This window comes from Colletotrichum tamarilloi, assembly GCF_030869305.1.
Source record: "Colletotrichum tamarilloi strain Tom-12 chromosome Unknown Scaffold_6.1, whole genome shotgun sequence".
NCBI lineage: Eukaryota > Fungi > Ascomycota > Sordariomycetes > Glomerellales > Glomerellaceae > Colletotrichum > Colletotrichum tamarilloi.
Window position 1 is genome coordinate 1,160,001 of NW_026849389.1, and position 19,187 is coordinate 1,179,187.

The 19,187-nt window shown below is 54.1% G+C and overlaps 7 protein-coding genes across 7 annotated transcripts; 2 read left to right on the top strand and 5 right to left on the bottom strand.

The window, feature by feature from the left end:
• Window positions 1–794: 794 nt before the first annotated feature.
• CTAM01_02901 (uncharacterized protein) lies at window positions 795–4,374 on the bottom strand (the record flags this gene model as incomplete). Its single annotated transcript, XM_060518939.1, has 3 exons — window positions 795–2,775; window positions 2,830–3,732; window positions 3,791–4,374. 3 exons carry the CDS (start codon window positions 4,372–4,374, stop codon window positions 795–797), a joined length of 3,468 nt encoding a protein of 1,155 aa, XP_060386742.1.
• Window positions 4,375–5,577: 1,203 nt separating this feature from the next.
• On the top strand, window positions 5,578–6,543 carry CTAM01_02902 (plant Basic Secretory protein; the record flags this gene model as incomplete). The annotated part of the gene is made up of 1 exon (XM_060518940.1): window positions 5,578–6,543. The coding sequence occupies one exon, from the start codon at window positions 5,578–5,580 to the stop codon at window positions 6,541–6,543; it is 966 nt and encodes a 321-aa protein (XP_060386743.1).
• Window positions 6,544–6,876: 333 nt separating this feature from the next.
• Window positions 6,877–8,031, bottom strand: CTAM01_02903 (uncharacterized protein; the record flags this gene model as incomplete). The annotated part of the gene is made up of 1 exon (XM_060518941.1): window positions 6,877–8,031. The coding sequence occupies one exon, from the start codon at window positions 8,029–8,031 to the stop codon at window positions 6,877–6,879; it is 1,155 nt and encodes a 384-aa protein (XP_060386744.1).
• Window positions 8,032–11,533: 3,502 nt separating this feature from the next.
• Window positions 11,534–11,865, top strand: CTAM01_02904 (uncharacterized protein; the record flags this gene model as incomplete). The annotated part of the gene is made up of 2 exons (XM_060518942.1): window positions 11,534–11,625; window positions 11,688–11,865. 2 exons carry the CDS (start codon window positions 11,534–11,536, stop codon window positions 11,863–11,865), a joined length of 270 nt encoding a protein of 89 aa, XP_060386745.1.
• Window positions 11,866–13,662: 1,797 nt separating this feature from the next.
• Window positions 13,663–13,925, bottom strand: CTAM01_02905 (uncharacterized protein; the record flags this gene model as incomplete). Its single annotated transcript, XM_060518943.1, has 2 exons — window positions 13,663–13,747; window positions 13,804–13,925. The coding sequence occupies 2 exons, from the start codon at window positions 13,923–13,925 to the stop codon at window positions 13,663–13,665; spliced, it is 207 nt and encodes a 68-aa protein (XP_060386746.1).
• A 986-nt stretch (window positions 13,926–14,911) lies between these two features.
• Window positions 14,912–16,315, bottom strand: CTAM01_02906 (FtsJ-like methyltransferase; the record flags this gene model as incomplete). Its single annotated transcript, XM_060518944.1, has 4 exons — window positions 14,912–15,196; window positions 15,255–15,383; window positions 15,453–15,794; window positions 16,091–16,315. 4 exons carry the CDS (start codon window positions 16,313–16,315, stop codon window positions 14,912–14,914), a joined length of 981 nt encoding a protein of 326 aa, XP_060386747.1.
• A 602-nt stretch (window positions 16,316–16,917) lies between these two features.
• Window positions 16,918–18,852, bottom strand: CTAM01_02907 (uncharacterized protein; the record flags this gene model as incomplete). Its single annotated transcript, XM_060518945.1, has 3 exons — window positions 16,918–18,417; window positions 18,478–18,762; window positions 18,817–18,852. 3 exons carry the CDS (start codon window positions 18,850–18,852, stop codon window positions 16,918–16,920), a joined length of 1,821 nt encoding a protein of 606 aa, XP_060386748.1.
• Window positions 18,853–19,187: the final 335 nt, after the last annotated feature.

The following is a 19,187-nucleotide window of genomic DNA, read 5'->3' on the forward strand; positions in this document are numbered from 1 at the left end:
ACGGAGGAAATCTCCTCCGTATCTGGGCATCCGTGTCCGCGAGCCAACCAACCTTTGCCAGGTCGGCACGTCAGCGCAGGTCATCGCAATGCTCTGCTGCACACTCAGCCCTAACCAGACCTGACCTGACCTGATCTCATCCTCCCATCTCTTTCTGTCTTGAACGGAATGATATCCTTGACCCAGCCACGTCTCACTCCCCTCCATCAAGATGCCAGCTGCGCCCCTCCCCTGCCCTACCTCATAAGAGAATGAAGAAACCTCGCGCCGGTCTCGGGCAAACACCCCCTTCTAAACCGGCCCGAGGAACTTGGCTCCGAGACTCGGGCGTCCGGGCGAGAGCAAAGTCAGCATCAAGTCTGGGCTGTGCTGCATAATACTACTCAATATCTCTGGAAGCAAAAAATGGCCGGGCCATAAGAACAGAGAGACCACATAGCAGGTCGAGAGAAACGAGGTTTCATCAGAATAGAATAGAAAGTATGTTGGTACAGTACACAGCTTATGCCGAGCAGCTACAAAGAAGGCATACAAGAAAGGCTTCCAAAGTGTAAAATACGCAGAACCCAAAAAAAGAAGAACCTCACTTTCGCCTATAAGCTCGGCCCTCTGTATTCTTTCCGTTGCCCAGCCCCTTTAAGCAAACAATAGAAACTCCATTTTCACTTGTTTTTTTGAGGCCCATGAGGTATTACCCATCAAACCACCCACACATCCCGACGCCGTTTTCCAACTCCTGCAGCGATACCGTATCTCTTAGTGGTACATCGACGTTCCTCGAGGTGCACCGGTACCTAGGCTCCGACGCTGCTCTCCCGCTGATGCTTCGCGATATAGTACGTGATGAGATTCTTCGGGTCGTCCTTGGCGCCTTTGATAAGTTCCCAGAACGGCGCATCACCAATCCGCGCGTGAAGAGCAACGCAGAGTTGCACAGCGCCCATGCGAACACCAGAGTCCGTTGACTCGAGACAGCGGCCAGCGAGGCCGGCAAGCTGTGCGAGCTCATTGTCTGAGGGCGTGAAGCCAGTGCGCTTGTCGAGAAGCTCCTTGAGAACATGCAGACCTGTAGCAAGACAGCGGCTGCCCTCGATCGTAGTGTCCTGCTTGCTTTGCAGAAGCTTGGTCATGACCACAACGATCTCGGGCGGGTCTCCGAGAGCTACGAGCTCTTCTGCGAGGAGCTCAAGACCGCTGACAATGCGAGTGCGTGAGTCATATGCGCTGCGCGTTGATACGAGAGACTCGAGGCCACGTGAGACGTGTGGCTGGAAATTGTCCCGTTCCTTCTTCAGCAAGAGCTTGATGGTCGCGAGGATCTGTGCCTTGACGTCCTGAACCCTCTCCGGCGCGAGCGTCTCAAGAGATGACTCTAGATACTCAAACAGTCCTCGAAGCAGCGCCTCGAACTTCTCATCCGTGAAAACAGCCTTGTTGTCTCTGATGATTGATTGTAGCTTCCTAAAGCCGTGGACGTCCAGAGACTTCGCCTTAACTCTCGTAACACCGCTGTCAAGCAGTCTCGACGTCTGACGGGCTTTTTCGGGAGTCTCGGGCGTACCGTTGGCCTCAAATCCATTGCTCAGCGCTGGTGCAGCAACCTCATTCACGGGCTTATCTTCCAGAACGGGGATAGTGATATCTGGGTTGGCAGTTGTATCGTCATCGACGAAGGGGTCCTCGAACACCTTCAGTCCATTCGTTGACGCCGGCTCCGGTTCTGCCTTAGCCATCTCCTCTATAACAGGAGAGGGGGCTAATCCTCCCGCCGCAGCCTCGGCAGGAGCTTCCACGGCCTCCTCGAGCGGTGCCTCTTCGGTCTCGGCCGCTGGGGCCTCGGGTGAGGTCTCGGTGGGCGCTCCTACAGCAACCTCATCTTCAGGTTCTGCCAAAGATTGCTCGGCAGGCTCCGGAGTGGGCTCAGGAACGGGTTCAGAAGATGCTTCTTGTGCTAGCTCGGCCTTGGGCAAAGGAATCTCCGCCGCAACCTCCGCAGGCGCATCTGCCTCAAAGTCTGGTACTGTCGGCTCCTCTGTCGCGGCTCTTTGACGTCGGTCCAAAGTTGGAGGCGACCTCAAGCTCCCGAGGCTCGGCACCACTAATGTAAGATCTTCATTGTCCCTGGACGGGCTACTCGTCGGGATTGTGGTCTGCATCCTCTTGGGCTTTGCAGGACTTGTGCGGGGCGAGTCGCGAGGAGAAGAAACAGATTTCGAAAGGGTTGACTTGGCGCCGGGTGACGCATGAGATGTCGCAGCACGAGGCCTACTTTGAGCTCTCCGTGGGGAGGCCTCGGTCTTCGGCCTCGTTGTGGTGCTCCTAGACTTGGGGTTTTCGGGACTAGATGTCTCGGCGGAGGGTCCGTCATGCGTGCGTACTGAGTAGGGTCCAGCCGTCGCGGGTCGTGCCGCCATTTCTGGCCTTCTCTTGGTCGGTCTCATGGGCCGAACGGACATGCCTCCCGAGGCTGTCGGCTTAGCGGACGGCGCTGGGCCGCTCGACGAGCTGGACGCCGCTTGTTGTGGTCGAGCGGGAGACAAATTGGCCATTGCAGAGCCTGGGCGAGGCGGCAACTTTTGTGATGCTGCCATCGTCGCCTTCTTCTGTGCCATCATAGTCTCACGCAAGGTCGGTTTCCCAGTGCCCATGGTGCTCTTTGACAGGCCCAGGCCTGGTCTGGCGCGTGTAGCCTCGACTTCCCTCTTAGGGGCGTTGGGGTTGTTGGGGTCCTTGTCGAGGAGCTTCTGCGCAGTCGGTTCCAGCGTATCCTTGAGCCTGTTTTTTTTCTGTCAGCAAGATGCGTGGCAGATCGGAGCACTCTCGACTTACATATCTGCCCTGGGTGGCCAGATTTTGGCAAACACCCAAAAGGTGGCACGCATGCGCTCCCTTACACCGGGGTTCGCGTCATTGAGCCCCTTCTTGATGCATTTCTCGACGAGGTCCAGTCCTCCGCCGTGCTCAATGTGACTCTTGTGATGTGCTTCCTTGGTAAGGATCGTCTTGAGCCAACCAGTGGCATACGTTCTGGGCTGGACATTCTTATCCTGGCAAGCACCCCAGATATGCTGCATGATGCGCGAATTGTAGGTGACTTTGCCGATGATGATGTTGACTGTGGTATCTGCCTGCTGGGAAGCAATCTTCTTCGTTGCCGCGGCGAGTTTGATGAAGGTCTGCATAAGAAGCTCCACCAAAGGATCCATGCCGGGGCCAAAGGTCATGGCGATATCTTGTACGAGATTGCAGCCTTCTTTTGAAAGACTAGTCCGTAGCGAGGTGATGGCCTTGATGATTCCATCGAGTAGTCCCTTAAGACCCAGCAGGAAGGCGTCGGGGAAGTCTTGGGGGACGTTGCCGGCAATCAACCTACGCAACTTTGTCATGCTCTCTTCGCGCTTCAGCCAATTTTGCTCCGACTCCCTGCCCTCAAAGTACATCATCATTTCCCTAAGAATGTCGTCTAATTCACGCTGGGTGTTGGCATATGACGGCTCGACCTCGCTTCGCGTTTCGGGGGCTGGTGTAACAGGGCGCTCGCTCGCAACGGAAGACACACTCGCGGCAAGCTTCGGTCGAGGGGCAGGAGCGGGAGCATCGAGGCCTGGAGTCTTTGGTCGGTCGGCTGCTGTGGGCGCAAGCTCTTTGACAATGGCTTGTTCAATGGCGGGGCGGACATTGAAGTTCTTAAGCTGTCTCTTGAGGTCAGACTTGGCCGCATTGGGAGCATTCCTGCATTATATCAATTAGCGCGAATCATGCGATCGGAACCCGCGTCCAGAAAACATACCGGAACAGCTCAATGACGGTGCTCTTAGCGACGTCGCGCACCATGCCATCAGCGTCTTCGAGCAACTCCATGAGAGTCGGGACGTAGGCGCGGAACTGGGTGCCGTGCTCCTGGTGCATGTACAACAGCCAGTGCATGCTGGCCTCCTTTGCCCTCGGGTTCTTACCAACCATGGCAACATTCTTGACGGAGCGCTCGACGTCCATGGGGGCGGCTGTGTAGATGGTGGTCAGTGCCTGCGATGCGAGGCTCCTGAACTTATCCTTGGGGTCGCCGAGCTTGTCAATGACCAGGGGAAGTGTGTGTTTCGCATCCTTGGCAATGTACTTTGGCTCCTGTCTCGACAGTCTTGTCAGGAGGTGGTTGAGGGCCGTGAAGCCGGCATTGACGAGGACGGCGTGCGGCGAGGTAGAGGCGGTACGGAGGCCGTCGAAAACTTGTGGTACGAGGACATCGGGAACGTTGTGCTGCTTGATGCCGGACTTGATGCCGGTGACGTGCTGGACCTTTTGATCGACGCTGGCCTCGCTGCGGAGGATCTTCAGCAGGTCGTCGACCTGTTCTTCGGTGATTTTTTCCGCCATTCCCTGCAAAACGAGGGTTGGGCTCGGGGTGGGTTGTGCCTGGTGCGAGTAGAAGGCAGTGTCAGCAGTTGTCTGTGTATATCGTGGTCAATGGTGGTGTCGTTTGTCGTCGTTGTCATCACAAAGGAAGCTTGGACGAATGAGACGGTTTGCGCGCGCGCGGGGGTAGGTAGCCAGTCAGGACAGACGAGCGACGGGGAGGTCGACGATGAGCGAGGGTATGAATCGTTTAGCGCACCGGGGGAGGGGAGGGGGGTGTGTGATATCGTTTGAAACTGGTAGGGCAGAAGAAAAACGCTTACAACTATGTGCAAATATGCGTTGGGAAGCGAGCAGCAGCACGGAGGAATATCCCAGTGCGAAGAATGTGGCAGATTGGGGCCGGGTTGCGCAGGTGGCAGCAGTGGCAGAATGGAGATGGGCAAAATGGGGTTGTTGTTTATGGATGCGGTTGACGTTCTCGAAACCAAACAACAAAGGGGCATCGCAGGTTGTCCCGTGCACCAGCAGCGCCCAGCAAGCCCCAGCCCGGGCGACCATTGGCTGGCGGTTCCGCTCCTGCGGTGTTGCGGGACGCTAAGAAAGACCGCGCTAGGTCCTTATCCGCTTATCGTGAGAGGGCCCTGACTCCTGAGCAGTGAGGTGAGGGGCGGCCACGGGGCCCGGACCCTTACCCCTGCAGCCGCGGGGGAGGCACGTTCCCACCCAAGCAGCTAAGCACCTGAGGTACGTCCCCCGATCGGGAGCTACAGTTGCCTGTCATGCTGCACCTTACGGCGTATGGAACAGGGTCCTCCGTCAAGATGATGTGGACTCGTGGAATTCCTGTTTTCCTTCCCTCATCCACCTCGGACATAAAGGGAGGAGCGTTTCCTGTTTCTATGCAACCTCTCGAAAACGAGATCGTAATGTTAATTATATGAGAGACACTGGCGTGTAGTACAACCAGAATCCGCTTCCGCATGCAGCTACTTATCTTACCTCAGGCGTTGAAACTCGAGCAAAGTACGGATACCTGCGTCCCATTACAGTGATCGAAACTACCACTACCTCACGCTAGTTGGCTAGGTACTCACGAAACCAAGGTACTCGGTAGCTCCAACAGGTACCCTACCTAACTTCAAACTATCCGGATCCGTAGGGCACATCATCTCGAGCTACTGCGTCCCTCAAAAACCCCCCTCGCGGGTCGCTCTCTCCCAGATGGTCCTCCCACCAAACACCACGCCCAACCCTGATCCCATCGCCATCTTCCTCCCAGCCATGTCATCCGCCGTCCCAGAATCAACACCAACCTCCGAGGCACCGGGCCCGGCCCCGGCGCCCCCAGCCGCCACCCCGCTCCCCGCCCACCTCAAATCATCATCAGATCAGCAACCGCTAGCCCCCGCCGCCGGCGCCGCCAGCAATCACCCCCGTCTCGTCCCGGACTTTGCCCTCCCCAAGCTCCGCCTCGAGATCCGCGACCTCAACGACCCGGCCGCAGCCCACTTCCTCTCCGCCGTGAACGCCAGCACCGCCCTCGCGACCGCCGTCCGCTCCGTCCTCACCCTCCTCTACGAGTCCCCCTCCAACCACACAACCCACGTCCCGCCAACCCGCTCCGTCACCCTCATCCTCCGCCCCATGGGCGGCGTCGCCTACACCACGGGCTCCGACCTCGACGACGACCACAAGGAGATCCACTTCTCCATGTCCTACATCGCCGGCATCCCCGCCGACCGCCGCACCGCCGAGATCATGGGCGTCCTCACCCACGAAATGGTCCACTGCTTCCAGTATAACGCCCACGGAACCTGCCCGGGCGGCCTGATCGAGGGCATCGCTGACTGGGTCCGCCTTAACGCCGACCTGAGCCCGCCTCACTGGAAGCGCGACGCCACCGGGAACTGGGACGGCGGGTACCAGCACACGGGCTACTTCCTCGACTACCTCGAGGGCCGCTTCGGCAAGGGCACCGTCAGGAGGATCAACGAGAAGCTTCGTACCCAGCGCTACAAGGAGAAGGAGTTCTGGACCGAGATCGTGGGCAGGCCCGTCGAGCAGCTGTGGAAGGATTACGGCGACAAGATGAAGGAGGAGGAGGCTGTGATTGTGAACAAGGACGATATTTCGGATGATGATGTTAGATTGGGAAGGATCCGAGCTGCCGACGAGGTTCCACAGTGAAGAGCTGTTCCACTACCATACTAGCGTAAACGAGGAGATACACTTCCTGTCATTTTTGGAGTTTGTTAGACTTTGATTGCCGTGGACGCGGCGCTATGCGATGGTCTCTCAGAAGGCAGACCAACAGGGAAGACATGGGATCACGGGGAAATGCATTTAGAAACTAAAGGTTTTATTTCAAATCATGTGCCTATCCGCCCAAAATCTATTCGTGCTCTGTTTCCCAGTCCTGTTGATCCTTTTGCGCCTTTCCCTGCTATTTCCGTCGCCGTGCTTAGCGAGCTGACTGAATCAATTGTGATATACCAAAGAAAAGTTGAAGAGAAACCGCGTTCATGCGTGGACACGGGCCTGCGCAGTTTCGCTGCGAGTCTCGCTCTCGCTGACAACGCTTCCAACCTCGGACCAGCTAGCGGGAGTCATCATACCCTCGCTCTCACTCAGCACATCGTAGTAGCGGCTGTTGTCACCGGCTCTAGACGAAGCGGCATCGTTGGCGACGTCCTCGCCGGAGCCAGCGAGGGAGGCCGAGTCGGTGGGGGTGAGCTCGCCTTCGCTAACAAGCTCGGGTTCGGACATGGGTACGGGAGGCGACATGGGAAGCGGTGAGTAAAAGTTGGAGGGGCTGGACCCTTGTGCCCAGGCTTGGATGGAGGCATAGGCTTCTTCGCGGTTCTCTTGGCCAGCAGTCATGTACTCGTCGGCACCGAGCTCGCGGTCGAGAGTCGTGGACTTTTCAGATTGGGATGAAGTTTCAGAGACGTCGACCAGAGGGGGCATTTGGGCAATGGTGGCGGCAATGTCTCGGGGGCGTTCGTCGGCGTCGCGGGTGGTGGCGCTGTAAATGTCTGACACGGCCTCGTCGTGGGCGGGGGACAGGGAGCTGGGCTCTTCCATGACTGGCAAATCTTCCTGATCGATCTGGTGTTCGTCGGCGAAAGGGTTGGCGTAAAGCGAAGCGTTGAGGCCGCGGACACCCTCGGGACGGCGTCGAATAAGCCCCTCGTCGTTGTAGGTGGTTGCGCCCGTGTTGTAAACGAAGGATCCCTTCTCGCCACTCTTGTCCTCGTGCAAAAAGTCATCGAAAGATCTACCTCGCGCTGGGCCTGGTGGCGGCAGCTCCCGCGATCCGGATTCTTCGGCTTCGATTCTCTCCTTCTCCTTCTTGGCCAAGGCCACGGCATTCCAATACAAAATCTCCTCGCGCTGGCGGCGGCGTGTCTCGTCATCGGCGTCGACTCCGGCTTCAGCCCCTCCACGGGACTCTAGGAAACCCTGGGCGTCCTCGGGTCTGTTGAACATGGGCGGGCGGTCGTTGGGCTCGAAACCCTCGCCCAAAGAGTGTAAGGCCATGGCGATGCGTCTCCGGACATCGTTGGCATATCGCTGAAGTTCTGGTGACTCGTAGATGGCAATAGCAGCTGCAACGGCAACAGACACAGCAATAATGCCGGCTGAAGCCAGGGCACCGTTGTTAACACCAGGCATCGTCAAGCGTCGAGGCAGTCAGAGTTGTAGGGGATGAAATGGCGAGAAACGGTGAGGTAGCAGGGAGCGAAACAGGTTGGTTGCAATTTTGCAAAAAAGGCAAAAAGAAACAGATGAAATAGCAACCCGAGAAACGAAACTGTCAAGCTCTAAATTGGCCACGCGCCCGAACAAGTCGGGATTGCGTGGTCCTGGATGCCATTTGCCACAGGCCTGACCACCTCAGGCAAGCAACGTGATTCGCGAGAGCGCTGACGCGGGGTAGTGTAGGTACGTGTATCCGTAGTGTAGGCTCCGAATGAATAGCAGAACAGCAGATCGTCGGGCGGTGTTTGGGGATGCGGGCATGGGGGGGATTCGGGGGAATTTCCATCCATTGAGACGGAGGGGCGGTAGGCGGCGACAAGGGGGTGGTTGTACAGATGAATGTCACTGACCTTTGGCGGCGATTGGCACAGGCATTTCGAGCAACCTCTGATCAGCAGGCCAAACGCACTTTGAAATAAAAGTATTGACCAGAGGTTGTAGATGCGAAAAGAAAGAGTGTGTGAAGGAAGTACGGTATGTAGGTGAGGGAAGTGGGAGGAATCGGAGCAAAGTCAAAGGAAGAGAAGAGAAAGGGAGATGGTGTAAGTGAGAGGGTGCGTTGCGTTGCGGCAGGCTGGCGACTTAGATACCTCTCTACGACGGTACCTTTCTTACCTTTTCTCACCTTGTCTCTTCCCTTCAACGGTGCGGGTTCTCTTGGGGGATTGCGTATTCCCTTACCGCAGCTTGAGCTCCCCCTCGCCGCATATGGACCTTGGTAGGCATGCCGCAGCCGTCAGGTACCTAGAGATAGGTCGGCAGGACGGGAGGCCTTGAAAGTACCTTGACGAGCGCTCTCGGTGGCCCCGTACTACTATTCTTCCAGACCCAGTACCTCTTCTGCCCTCACAAAGTCGGATCCAGGGCTGCCGCAAAGGGGGAAGGCCAGGAACGTCCAACCAATAGCCCGCTGCTGCTTGACCATACTTGGCGGGGGATCCCTGGACGTGACTTGCGTAGGGGGCGTCCGAATGGCTTAGCACCGATAAGATGGTGACAGTTGGATTTTTGGGTTGACTTTGGTACCTAGGCCTCGTGGTCCGCCTCGCCGCGAGACAGGCATGGACACTATCGTCCGAGTCCGCGGCGTGCGGTCAAACGTCCAACGAGTCACCCACCGCTTTGCCAGAGAGCCTAGACTTAGAAGAGGGCAGAGGGGCGCCTGCGCGTGCTTGATGGGTCTTAAGTTGGTTCATGTTTGGGGGCGCCGCCGCATGGCAATCCAGGCACCCACTCACGTCGCTTGACTCCCTGAAGGACCTTGTGGATTGTGGGTTGTACTTGTTGCCACCCACCGCAAGCTTCATCACCTATTTGCTGCCAGAGCCTCCAGCTGCGCCCGGCTGGAGGAAGCATGGCGTCGTTTATTGTCTCCTAGCCAAGCTGGAGGTGAAGCCTCTAGGGTGCGGCATCCTTCCGTCGGTTTCGCGAGAATGCCATCCGCGGCGCGAACATCCCGCTGGTAATTGCCGAGCGATGAGCAACCAAGCCGAGATAGCACTCTCGTGGTCGAGAACGAGACGGGCATGTCCCACAAAAAATCTGGCGGGGGTTGAGGGCCAAATCGCCCGCGTGACTCGCTAACGCAAGGTCGGTGTGCAAGCAACGGCTGTCACGATAACATGCTCCGGTACTTCATGCAATAATAGTTTGTTGAGCTGGTAGGGCGTTGGGGAGAAATCCTCGATCGATGTAGCCTTCGAGAGCCACTCTCCTCTTCTCCTCTTGATCAGACCGGTTCTGGCGCTTCGCAGCTTACAGATCGGACGTCATCCGCCATTGTAAGATGAATGCGTCGAGTTGCACGATGAGGGTTTAAGTCATTCTTCTGATGTACGTCGGTATACGTCTGGAAGAAGGCACCTTACTCTGTAATTGTTAGTGTGCTCTTACTTGAGGCTTGGTGCTGCCGCCCACCGGCTGCGGGGCGCCACTGAATCCGGACATGGGAATCCACCTTGTAGTAAGGCAGCAGGTCGGCTCCGGGAACTGTTCGGCCCCGCTCCGGCTGCAATTCCGATTTTGGTACAACCCTGTCGGCAGAGCGGCCCAACGACCCATCCGGAGGGCCAAATCAAGAGTACGAGGTCCAAGAAAACGCTTCAGTCTTGCTTGATGCAACTTGCTCGCGGCACAGCCTAGTTCCCCTGCCGACAGTTGATCAGCGACAGTTTACCATACTTCAGTGGCCGTGATCCACCGTCCTCAATCCCCCGTCCTCAATAACATGAGAAACTCGCTAAATGGTTGATTTCTATGGCTAAAAAGACACGCATACTCGTTCGCAACATACTTAGGCCAAGGATCATATTTCATAGCGCCCTGCTCGTGATATTGCAACACCTTCATGGCTCGATGCGAATGGTTTTTATGTAGATATACTCCCAATTTGCGCGTACTAGTGTACGTACTCACTGAGATTATATTTCATGGAGTACTGGCTGGAATCCCCAATCTGCTTGCTAGCGAATCTTGCCGAAGACTACACCTGAGCAGCCTCACCAAGCGAACGCCAAAGATCTCCATAGACGAAGACGCAAATAGTAACATTTTACTGGCCAAGCAAGCAAGTAGATGATTCTGGCTGCAAGGATACTGAGCTTGAGGTTTTATGTATTGAAAATATAAGACGTGACACAAATAGTATTCCAGCTGTTGGCTTTCACCATGTTGGATTCCAATGTGAGGGGCAATCACCGACTTTTGGAAGAGGTTGTAAAAGGATGGTGATTCTGGCAACCGACATTTGATAAGCTTATCTTATGAACTCAAGTAGTCGCGCTGAGGGAAAATCTGCGCCGAAAGTAAACCGAATGCTGTTTAAGGAGTTCTTCAGTTGTATATCGTCGAACAGCACTTGTGATATTAGCGTCACTCACCGCCGAGATACACCTGGGTGTCGACAACTTCATACATACCTTATATGTACGTATACTTGTGCTAGCTCTCTAGCACCATAATAGTTGCTAGATGGCCGTGAATGGGAACCCAAAAAGATCGGTATCACTCCCCGAGTTTAGCGTGACCTCCATGACAACCTCTGATGCTCGCGCTATCTGGTCGTATCTGGTCCTTAACAGGACTTGACGCTATACCCATATGTCTGTATAGATTTCTTCTTGTGCAAACCTGGAAACTGATGTAGATGCACCTTGTTCCCGCCATTAATGAAGCGAGGAGGAAGAGCATGTAGTAGAGATTCACATTCAGCGCCATCCACACTACCGAAATGATCTTACTAATTCAAGTATTCTGGCAAGGCATCGCAGGGCAACTATCTAACCACCGGTGCTTATCTACGACGGACTAAAGTTCACATCTCTCTGCTGCTAACTTTGGCTGTATTCATACCTTACTTATCCATGCTTCCCTGCAGTCAACTAGCTGTACGTTATCCTTCGCTGCTCTAGACAGCATGAACCACCAGGTGAACGTCGAGCTGGGAACCATTCGGGCGTGTGGTAGTATAACAACGAACCGTGGTACTTCGGAAGACACCGCAGAAATCTAAAAACGCTTGTTTGCTTGTAAGTATTCGTGATGTTTGAGGTAAGGTATCAACGACTGAGAAAACCCCATGCGGGTCCACCACATGCGATTATCGTGAACCCACCAAAACTTCAAAAACATACAACACCAGGTATTCGCTGGTCGTCACCGACCCAACTACTAATCCGGCCCTCATTGGCTTATCTATGGGAGAGCGGACGGGATCCCGAGTTTTCCAATGGGTATGGTCGTATGTGATGATTTGAATCGAGGGAAGCACCTATATCGCGAGATTGGGGAAGGTTGAAATGGATGTTTTTCTTGATTAACACAAAGAGATGGCCGTAAGAAGTGAGTTTTTCTTAGGATGGAAGCTAGCTTATGTCCCAACTGGAACGTAGGCCTTTCGTGTAGAGTCGACAATTGCTCGATTGTCCGCTTTGTCGAAGCCTGTCGTATTATCATTCATCTTTCTACTAACGAAACATAGACCCGTAAGACTTGCATACGCGTTTGGCGGCCGAAAATATAGAATTTCAAGAATCAAACAGTTGGATCTCGTATTACATTTCAAGAGCTTTCATCATCCCAGCAAGTAATACTCGCCAGCTTGGAGGGGGGTTCGCCACAGGAGTGATATGTCACCCACTGAACCCCCTCAAAGGCCGACGGCGCCCTCAAATCCTCTCGCATGGCTAATGGGATTCGGAAAACAATCTCTCAAGTCAGAAATTCGTCTCCGTGGCATATTGTACTCGGCAGCTAACTGATGGCACTGTCTAGTATCCGACCCCCTAGCTACTAAGAAGCAGACGAGCACTGGTGAGAGTAGAAGAGCTACCAATCTTCATCTTAGACTCGTCCGCCGGACCACGGCATTATCCAGCAACCGGACGGTCCACGACGATGGAGACCACGGATTTGTAGAACACCGTCCATACTAGGCCGTAAGGACTGGCAAATCACGAAGTCGGCGGTCAAGCAAGACCGACCCCGACAGACATAGGAATAAGTCGGCCAATTTTTTCTTTCGTTTGCCGCACTACGTTGTCCACCGGTTCTCGGGACCGACTCGGTGCTCTTCGGTGAGGTACGCTTACTTGAGAGCAGCGGGGGCTCTCCGAATCACGAATTCGCCGCTCAGACGTGGAGCTAATGTAGCCCTACACGATACAATGTACAACATGGCCGCCCACGGCTCTAGCGGGCTCGAGACTAGCGGGATGAAGAAAATGCTTGTATCATGGCCAACCGGTGGCGTGAGATGACTGTTGCTCAGGAGCAGGCGACAAACATCGACCCCAAGGAGTCTGGTGGAGCTGTGTTCTAGAGGAAGCCGTCGACACACCGTCTGGATCAGGGTCCGCCGGACGAGATCCACCGAGTCAACGTGGGATCAAATTATATGCCCTTCTCAATAATCTCATCCATGCATTGCATGTAGAACTTTCGTGATCGGGTCGGGATTCGCTCTCGCTGACTTTGGTCTCCGGAAGTGCCGGATGTTAGGCTACCCGCGGGAAAGCGTCTTTTTGATGGGTTTGACGGATCTGGTCAGTGACGATGTACACAGTATGCAATTTAGAGTGAGGTATAGTGAAGAACAAGTTCATTGCCCATCTACTTCCCGAAGAAATAAGCAAAGAAGACAAAATTGTCAGCTGCGAGCTGCTCTATACGCCAATATTTTCCAAACCTCCGTGCAGATCCTGCTTTCGCCCTTCGCCCTTTCGCTCCAATGCACACCGGCGTGTTGCCATATACGTGCTTCGAGTAATTTCTCACGCACACCGGAGTTGACGGATAGCATGCCCCCGAGTATTGGTTGTGGAGTTGAATATCTTTGCCGTCGGCTCCGATCAGAGGTCGCACGTTGGTCCTCAAGGGGTTTCCTATTCCTCCACATGTCGTGCCTATGTAACGCCGTGATTGCGCCGTTCAAACAAGTGGTGGGCTTTCATCACCCTATCCCGTCACCGTATTTGACCGCGCCGTCTTCGAGATTTTTCTTTCCCTGCCCGACTTTCTTAGTTGAGATAGTTTTAAGGCCTTCTTCTAGTGGGAGCTGCTGGTGGTCGAAGCAGATGATGAGCTGGTCTGTGAGTCGGTAGAGTTTGTCCTCGTCGCCTTCGTGCGCTCGCTTGGGGACCGTATTAGTGCGAAATGTCAGAGATCGAGCACGGTTGCTTCACTCACTACGTAGAGCGGTCCTGTAGATGACACTCATACTTGGCACTGCCAGTCTTGAACTGGAAACGGATGCCCTTGTTCTCCAGTACGGTCTGGAGTTGACCCTTCTGAGCGTCGGCGGAAGGCATGTTGAAGTTTGCGGAAGAGGATGCTCGAGGGTGTTAAGTTGCGGTTGTCCTTGAAATGTTACGAATGGTGTAAAACGATTGTCGGTAGCCAAAGTCAGCAAGATACTGTTCGGAGAGAGACAATGGAGGCAAAATGAAGGGAGCAGCAGCTTGTTTATATATTACAGAGCAAGGGCTTTCGCAACACTAATACGGCTGCCGACTTCTCCAAGATCGTTGGCCACCCGCTTAGACTCGCAACAGACCTGCGCGGAAGAAAAGGCCCCAGCACTGGCGAACCCCAAGGTTCGCCGATTCGGGAACGAGGACTACATATTACATGGAAGTGGTCCACCCCGCAAAGATCCACTGCTAAGGCAAGGAGGGCAAGGGAAGCCGATATGAGCGATATTCGAATTTGAGTTGGAGACTGGGAATGGCCGTCAACCCCGAGTTTAATCAAGAGATAGTAGGCATTCATTCATTTAACCTGCATGGTGACCCATATTGCTTAGCTTACGGACCACTCGGTCACAGTGTATCCCAATGCTCATCTACATGCTCAGGTACCAAGCACCAACATGGGGTCTTAGTCTTGAAAGGACCTAGACTAGATTCCGGAGTATTGTTTCTGCCCCCCATCCCATCGATTCGTAGTAGGGTTCTTGGGCACGCGACATCCTGTATCCGGTACGATGGTATTCAAGGACCCCATTAGGATCGACACTCGGTTTTACAACACCAAGAGGTATTACTCGGGCAAAGTCCTACTTCGAACCAATTGCTGACTACCATCTCTGCGCGTGATGTACAATACACCGCTGGGGCTTTCTTCCTGGGGCAGCTAGAGATGACCGACCCCTTTCTCGGTTATCCCATTCGCATTCCGTGAAAGCTCTACAATCACTTGTCTTCAGCTTGCCCTCTGTATCGTAACACGGCAGTACCCGTGACTTAACCCTTACAGCTTCTCTTGACTTTCATACTCGTACACGTCAAACAGTTGATTACAAGTCGTCACTCTCCAAGCTTACGTTTCCCTTCCTTCTGAGTGCGACAAAGTACGCCTCTTTCGAGTCCTGTGAACGAGTCAGCGTATTCCCATACACAATGTGGCTCTCTGTCCCTACACTGCGAGATGACTCTGGCTTCTCTCGAAAAACCTTTGCAAACAAGGTCTTTAGCTTCTTTTCAAACTCTCTGTCCTCGGAGCCTTGATAGAACTTGCAGACAAAATGCCCGCCGTTCTTGAGTGTGTCATTGGCGAACTGCAGTGCCGCTCCGCATAGATCCTTGGTTTCTCACCTCAGTAACTTGATAGACAGCAGCAGGGAAGAGAAAGATACGTACCATACTCCCAGCGTGGTCTCGGAATGCCATGCCGCTCGTGTTCATCATCCTATGATAGGGATTACTAAGACTGTTCACGCCGAATCCACTGGTCTGGTCCCAAGGTGCTGACATGTCACTCAACACAATCTGGTCCTTACGTCAGTCTGCAACGTCCTAAAAGATCTTGATGAAGGGGGAATAACGGGAAAGACTCACATCCACCAATCGACCTTTCTTAGCTTCCGATCCATCCTTGGCGGTACTTGAAGTTTCGGACGCTGCTCTCTCCATGTCGATGTAGCTCGGTTTTTCCTCAATGACTGTAGCCTCGCTATCCGCAGGTGATTCTTCTTCGTCGTTCTCTTGTTCTTCATCTTCTTCTGCTGGCAGTGAGTTCCGCTTGCGGTGCCTGGCTCGCTCGAGATAGTCCTTCACCATGCCCTGGACGTCGGATGAAAGGAAGTTGCCTTGGATTGTTGAGACGCCCTTGGGTGGCTGTGCGGGTATGATGTCGATGCCCAGGATCTGGCCATTTGGCTTCGTGCGCTCGACAGCAACCTGTTTAGCGATGTTACACGTACTCTCCCCTGACGCGCGACTCTCCGTTCATCTAAGAAGTCTTCTTAAAAACCGACGTACCTGAGACCAACTTCCTGGAGCATACCCCTTCATCGCTTTCTCAGCCTCATTGCCTCAATGACTCTTGAAAGGGACATCAAGCTACTCTCGGAGACTCACCAGATCTACTACCGTCTGCCCTTTGCGAAATATCTTGTATTTGGCATCCATCTACAATCTTCGTTACCATTTTTTGCCCTTGATTGACTTCATAACAAGATTTGATGGTTTCGTACCTCTAGGAGCTTGAACGCAGCCCGACTCTTGAGCCCCTGCACCTTGGCCTCGCGGGCGAAAAAGTCTTTACCCTGCCTCATCTTCCACCGCGAGTTGGAAGAAGATGCGCGCGTCTGCAAAGTCTCGGGAAAGCTTTTTTGACATTGCTTACATGTTGTGAATATGCTGGAAGAGGGTCGGCGCAAGGCAGCGCTCCACAGAGGGCGATATGCTGCTTCTGACATTGTGCGGATGTGTTGTGACAATGGTGGTTAGGATGAGGTTGGGCGTCGTCTTCTCAGTTCTCATATGACACGTCAAGACTATTGATAAGAGTCGGCAGATTTGACCACGCTTGAGCGTTCAAAGCCGCTATGTCGCTCGATGCTCATGAAATGAACGATGAGAGACGTTGAAGGGAAGCTTCTGCAATGGAAGGTGAGCTGAGAGACTTTATTGGCCCAAGCTTCTCGGATGCGACTAGGGGTAAGACTCTAAGGCGACCTCAGGTTTTGACAAGGTATTGGCTTCACTTCTTTCCGCGTCCAACATCTCCTTAGGCACAACTGAAAGCCCTCGGAGCGCTTAATTACACGGATACTTGCAACAAAAATCATTCATCAGGACGCAAAATTCTGGCAAAATGGCAACCGCATGCGGTCTCTTAATTGGGGGCTTAGAAAACCCTACGTTATCTTTACATAAACCTCACCGACTAGCCAACCCTGAACGTAAAAACAACCGACCGAAAACGCCGCCGATGCATTGTCCCTTTTGACTCCTCCCGTTGAGCTGAAATTCCAAGGAAAAGCATTCTTCGCTTGAAAGCACAATTATTCAAAGCCGATCACGCCAGGAAGCTGGCACCGACTCCCCTTCTGTCCTTCTTGAGCGGCGAGAATGACTTCTTGCCAAAAGCGCCAGCGTTCCTCACCATGCTAAGATGAGTCTTGCCGAGAGCTCTGCCGGCACCCATACCAACCTTGCCAGGCCGCTTGGTAGCAGCGGGAGGCGCTTCGCCGTCGTCATCATCGAAGAGTGTTGCAGTTTCACCGCCCAACTTGCGCTTCTTCTTCTTGACTTCTTGTTCGCCCTTGCTAGCAGCTGGAACCTTTGCGGGAGCCAGATTCTCTGGCTCGTCAGAGTGAGGCTCCTCCAGCACCTGCTCAAGAGGAGCACTTGATGGAATGTGAGGTTTGTCAGCCGCAGCCGAGACCCCCTGCACAGGCATATTTGGCGATGTTTCCGTCAAGGCCTTCTTTGGTCGGCCACGGGGCTTCTTTGCTTCACCATCATTCTTGGATTTCGGCTTTGCTTTCGTTGTCTTGGTGGGGGCAGGCTTATCCGCGGATTCTTCCTGCTCTTCAACCTCCTCCAGCTGTTCTGGCGCATCTGCAATCTCGACCTCGGTCCTAGTATCGATCTCGACCTCTTGGGAATGAGACTGGTGGGACAGAGGGATATAGCTGACATCAGCTTCCTCGTCCTCTTCGGCGACGGCATCCTCGACATTGAGCGTCTTGGACTTGGCCAAGAAAGGAGTAATGGAGAACAGTGACTTCTCACCCAACATCGTCTGCTCAAGACCCTTCTTCTTAGCAGGGCGCCTGCCGCGAGTGATGTCTTCTGGCGTGCCAAGGCTCATGTCGTTCATGGTGACCTCTTCAACTCTTCGCTTCTTGCCGGCCTGCGCCTTTGCGCCTCCGGCACGCGCAGAAAGCTGTGCACTCGGTATCACTGTTGGTCGAGCTCCCAACTCCGCACGAACGGCCTTCAACTCATCCTGAGCGTTGCGCAACTTGGACTTGACCGTGTCTAGGCGCTGTTCGAGCATCTCATTTTGCGTTTGGGCCTCAGATAGAGCCATCTCATGCTCTTTTCGTAGCCTCTCCCGCTCCCGCCTCTCGACTGAAAGCACCTTCTCCATCTCTTGGATCTTCTGAGCCAACTCGCGTTCCGCCTTCTTGGTCTCTTGTCCAGCCTTTGCGGCTGAGACGGCAGCCTCAAGCTCTTCCTGCAATTGTTCCTTTTCACGCTTCTCCGTCGTCAGCTTCTTCTCGACGTCCTTGAGCCTGCGCCGCAAATCGTCTTCGGTCGATTTGTCGCCTTCCGCTTGTGCCGTCTGCTGTTCCCGTGCTCGTTTTTCGGCAGCCAATTCTACTTCAGCCATATTCAGCTGACGCTCTAACTCCAATTTCTCGGCGATGACATTTTGCTGGTGGGCGACTTGCGACCGTAGATGCTCCAGTTCAGGTTTCATGGCGTTCACCTCCCGAGAGAGGGCAAGCTTCTCTGCAAGGACTTTCGTAGAATCTTGAGACAGGCTGTTGAGGGATTCGAGTTCGGCCTGGCACATTCGAGGTTAGGATAGTTCGTCGGGTGTTTCCGAATCGGCGTTCACACCAACCTTGATGTGACCAAATTCCCTCTTCTGAGCCTTAAGCTGTGTGTCCTGATCGCGATTTGTCGCCTTTAATGATTCCAAGTCACTGCACGTTTGGTCGAACTTTTCGGACAACTGGTTGACTTGCGCTTCCCTTTCGGCAAGCTGCTCGCGTAATGTCGCGTTCTCATCGAGAAGAACTTGTTTGGTGACCTTCTGTCTTCGCGTGTCTTCCTCCTTGACGATGAGTTGTGCTTTGTGGATGTGTTGCTGGTGTTTCATCTCGAGCTCATGAGCCGCAGCGGCCCTCTGTGTGAGAAGTTAGAGACATACCATTATTTGCTGTCCGACTACTAGACTTACCTCTTCCGAGTCCATGTTCCTAGTCTTGCAAGGCATAATGGCGGTGTTGTGCAGTTGCTTCTGCGCTGGAAGCGCGTTGACGCGTTGGATTCGGAGGCCCCTAAAGAGGTGTTGTGTCGCTTGAAGCTACGGCGTTATGGTTCAGAAGTCTTCCTTCACCACAATGCGCGATAGTGGAGATGCCCGCGCGTAAATCGATTGAGGTTCGCGATGTCGATGTTGAGATGGTGGTGTGTTTGGGTTGATTTTGAAATGGAGTACCAATGGGCAAGGTAAACATGGTTCCCAAAGCAGTTAGTTCATCGACGCTCCCCCCCCCCCCCGGCTCCAGGCAGACTGTCTCCACAGTTTCTGAACTACGTAGTATGTAC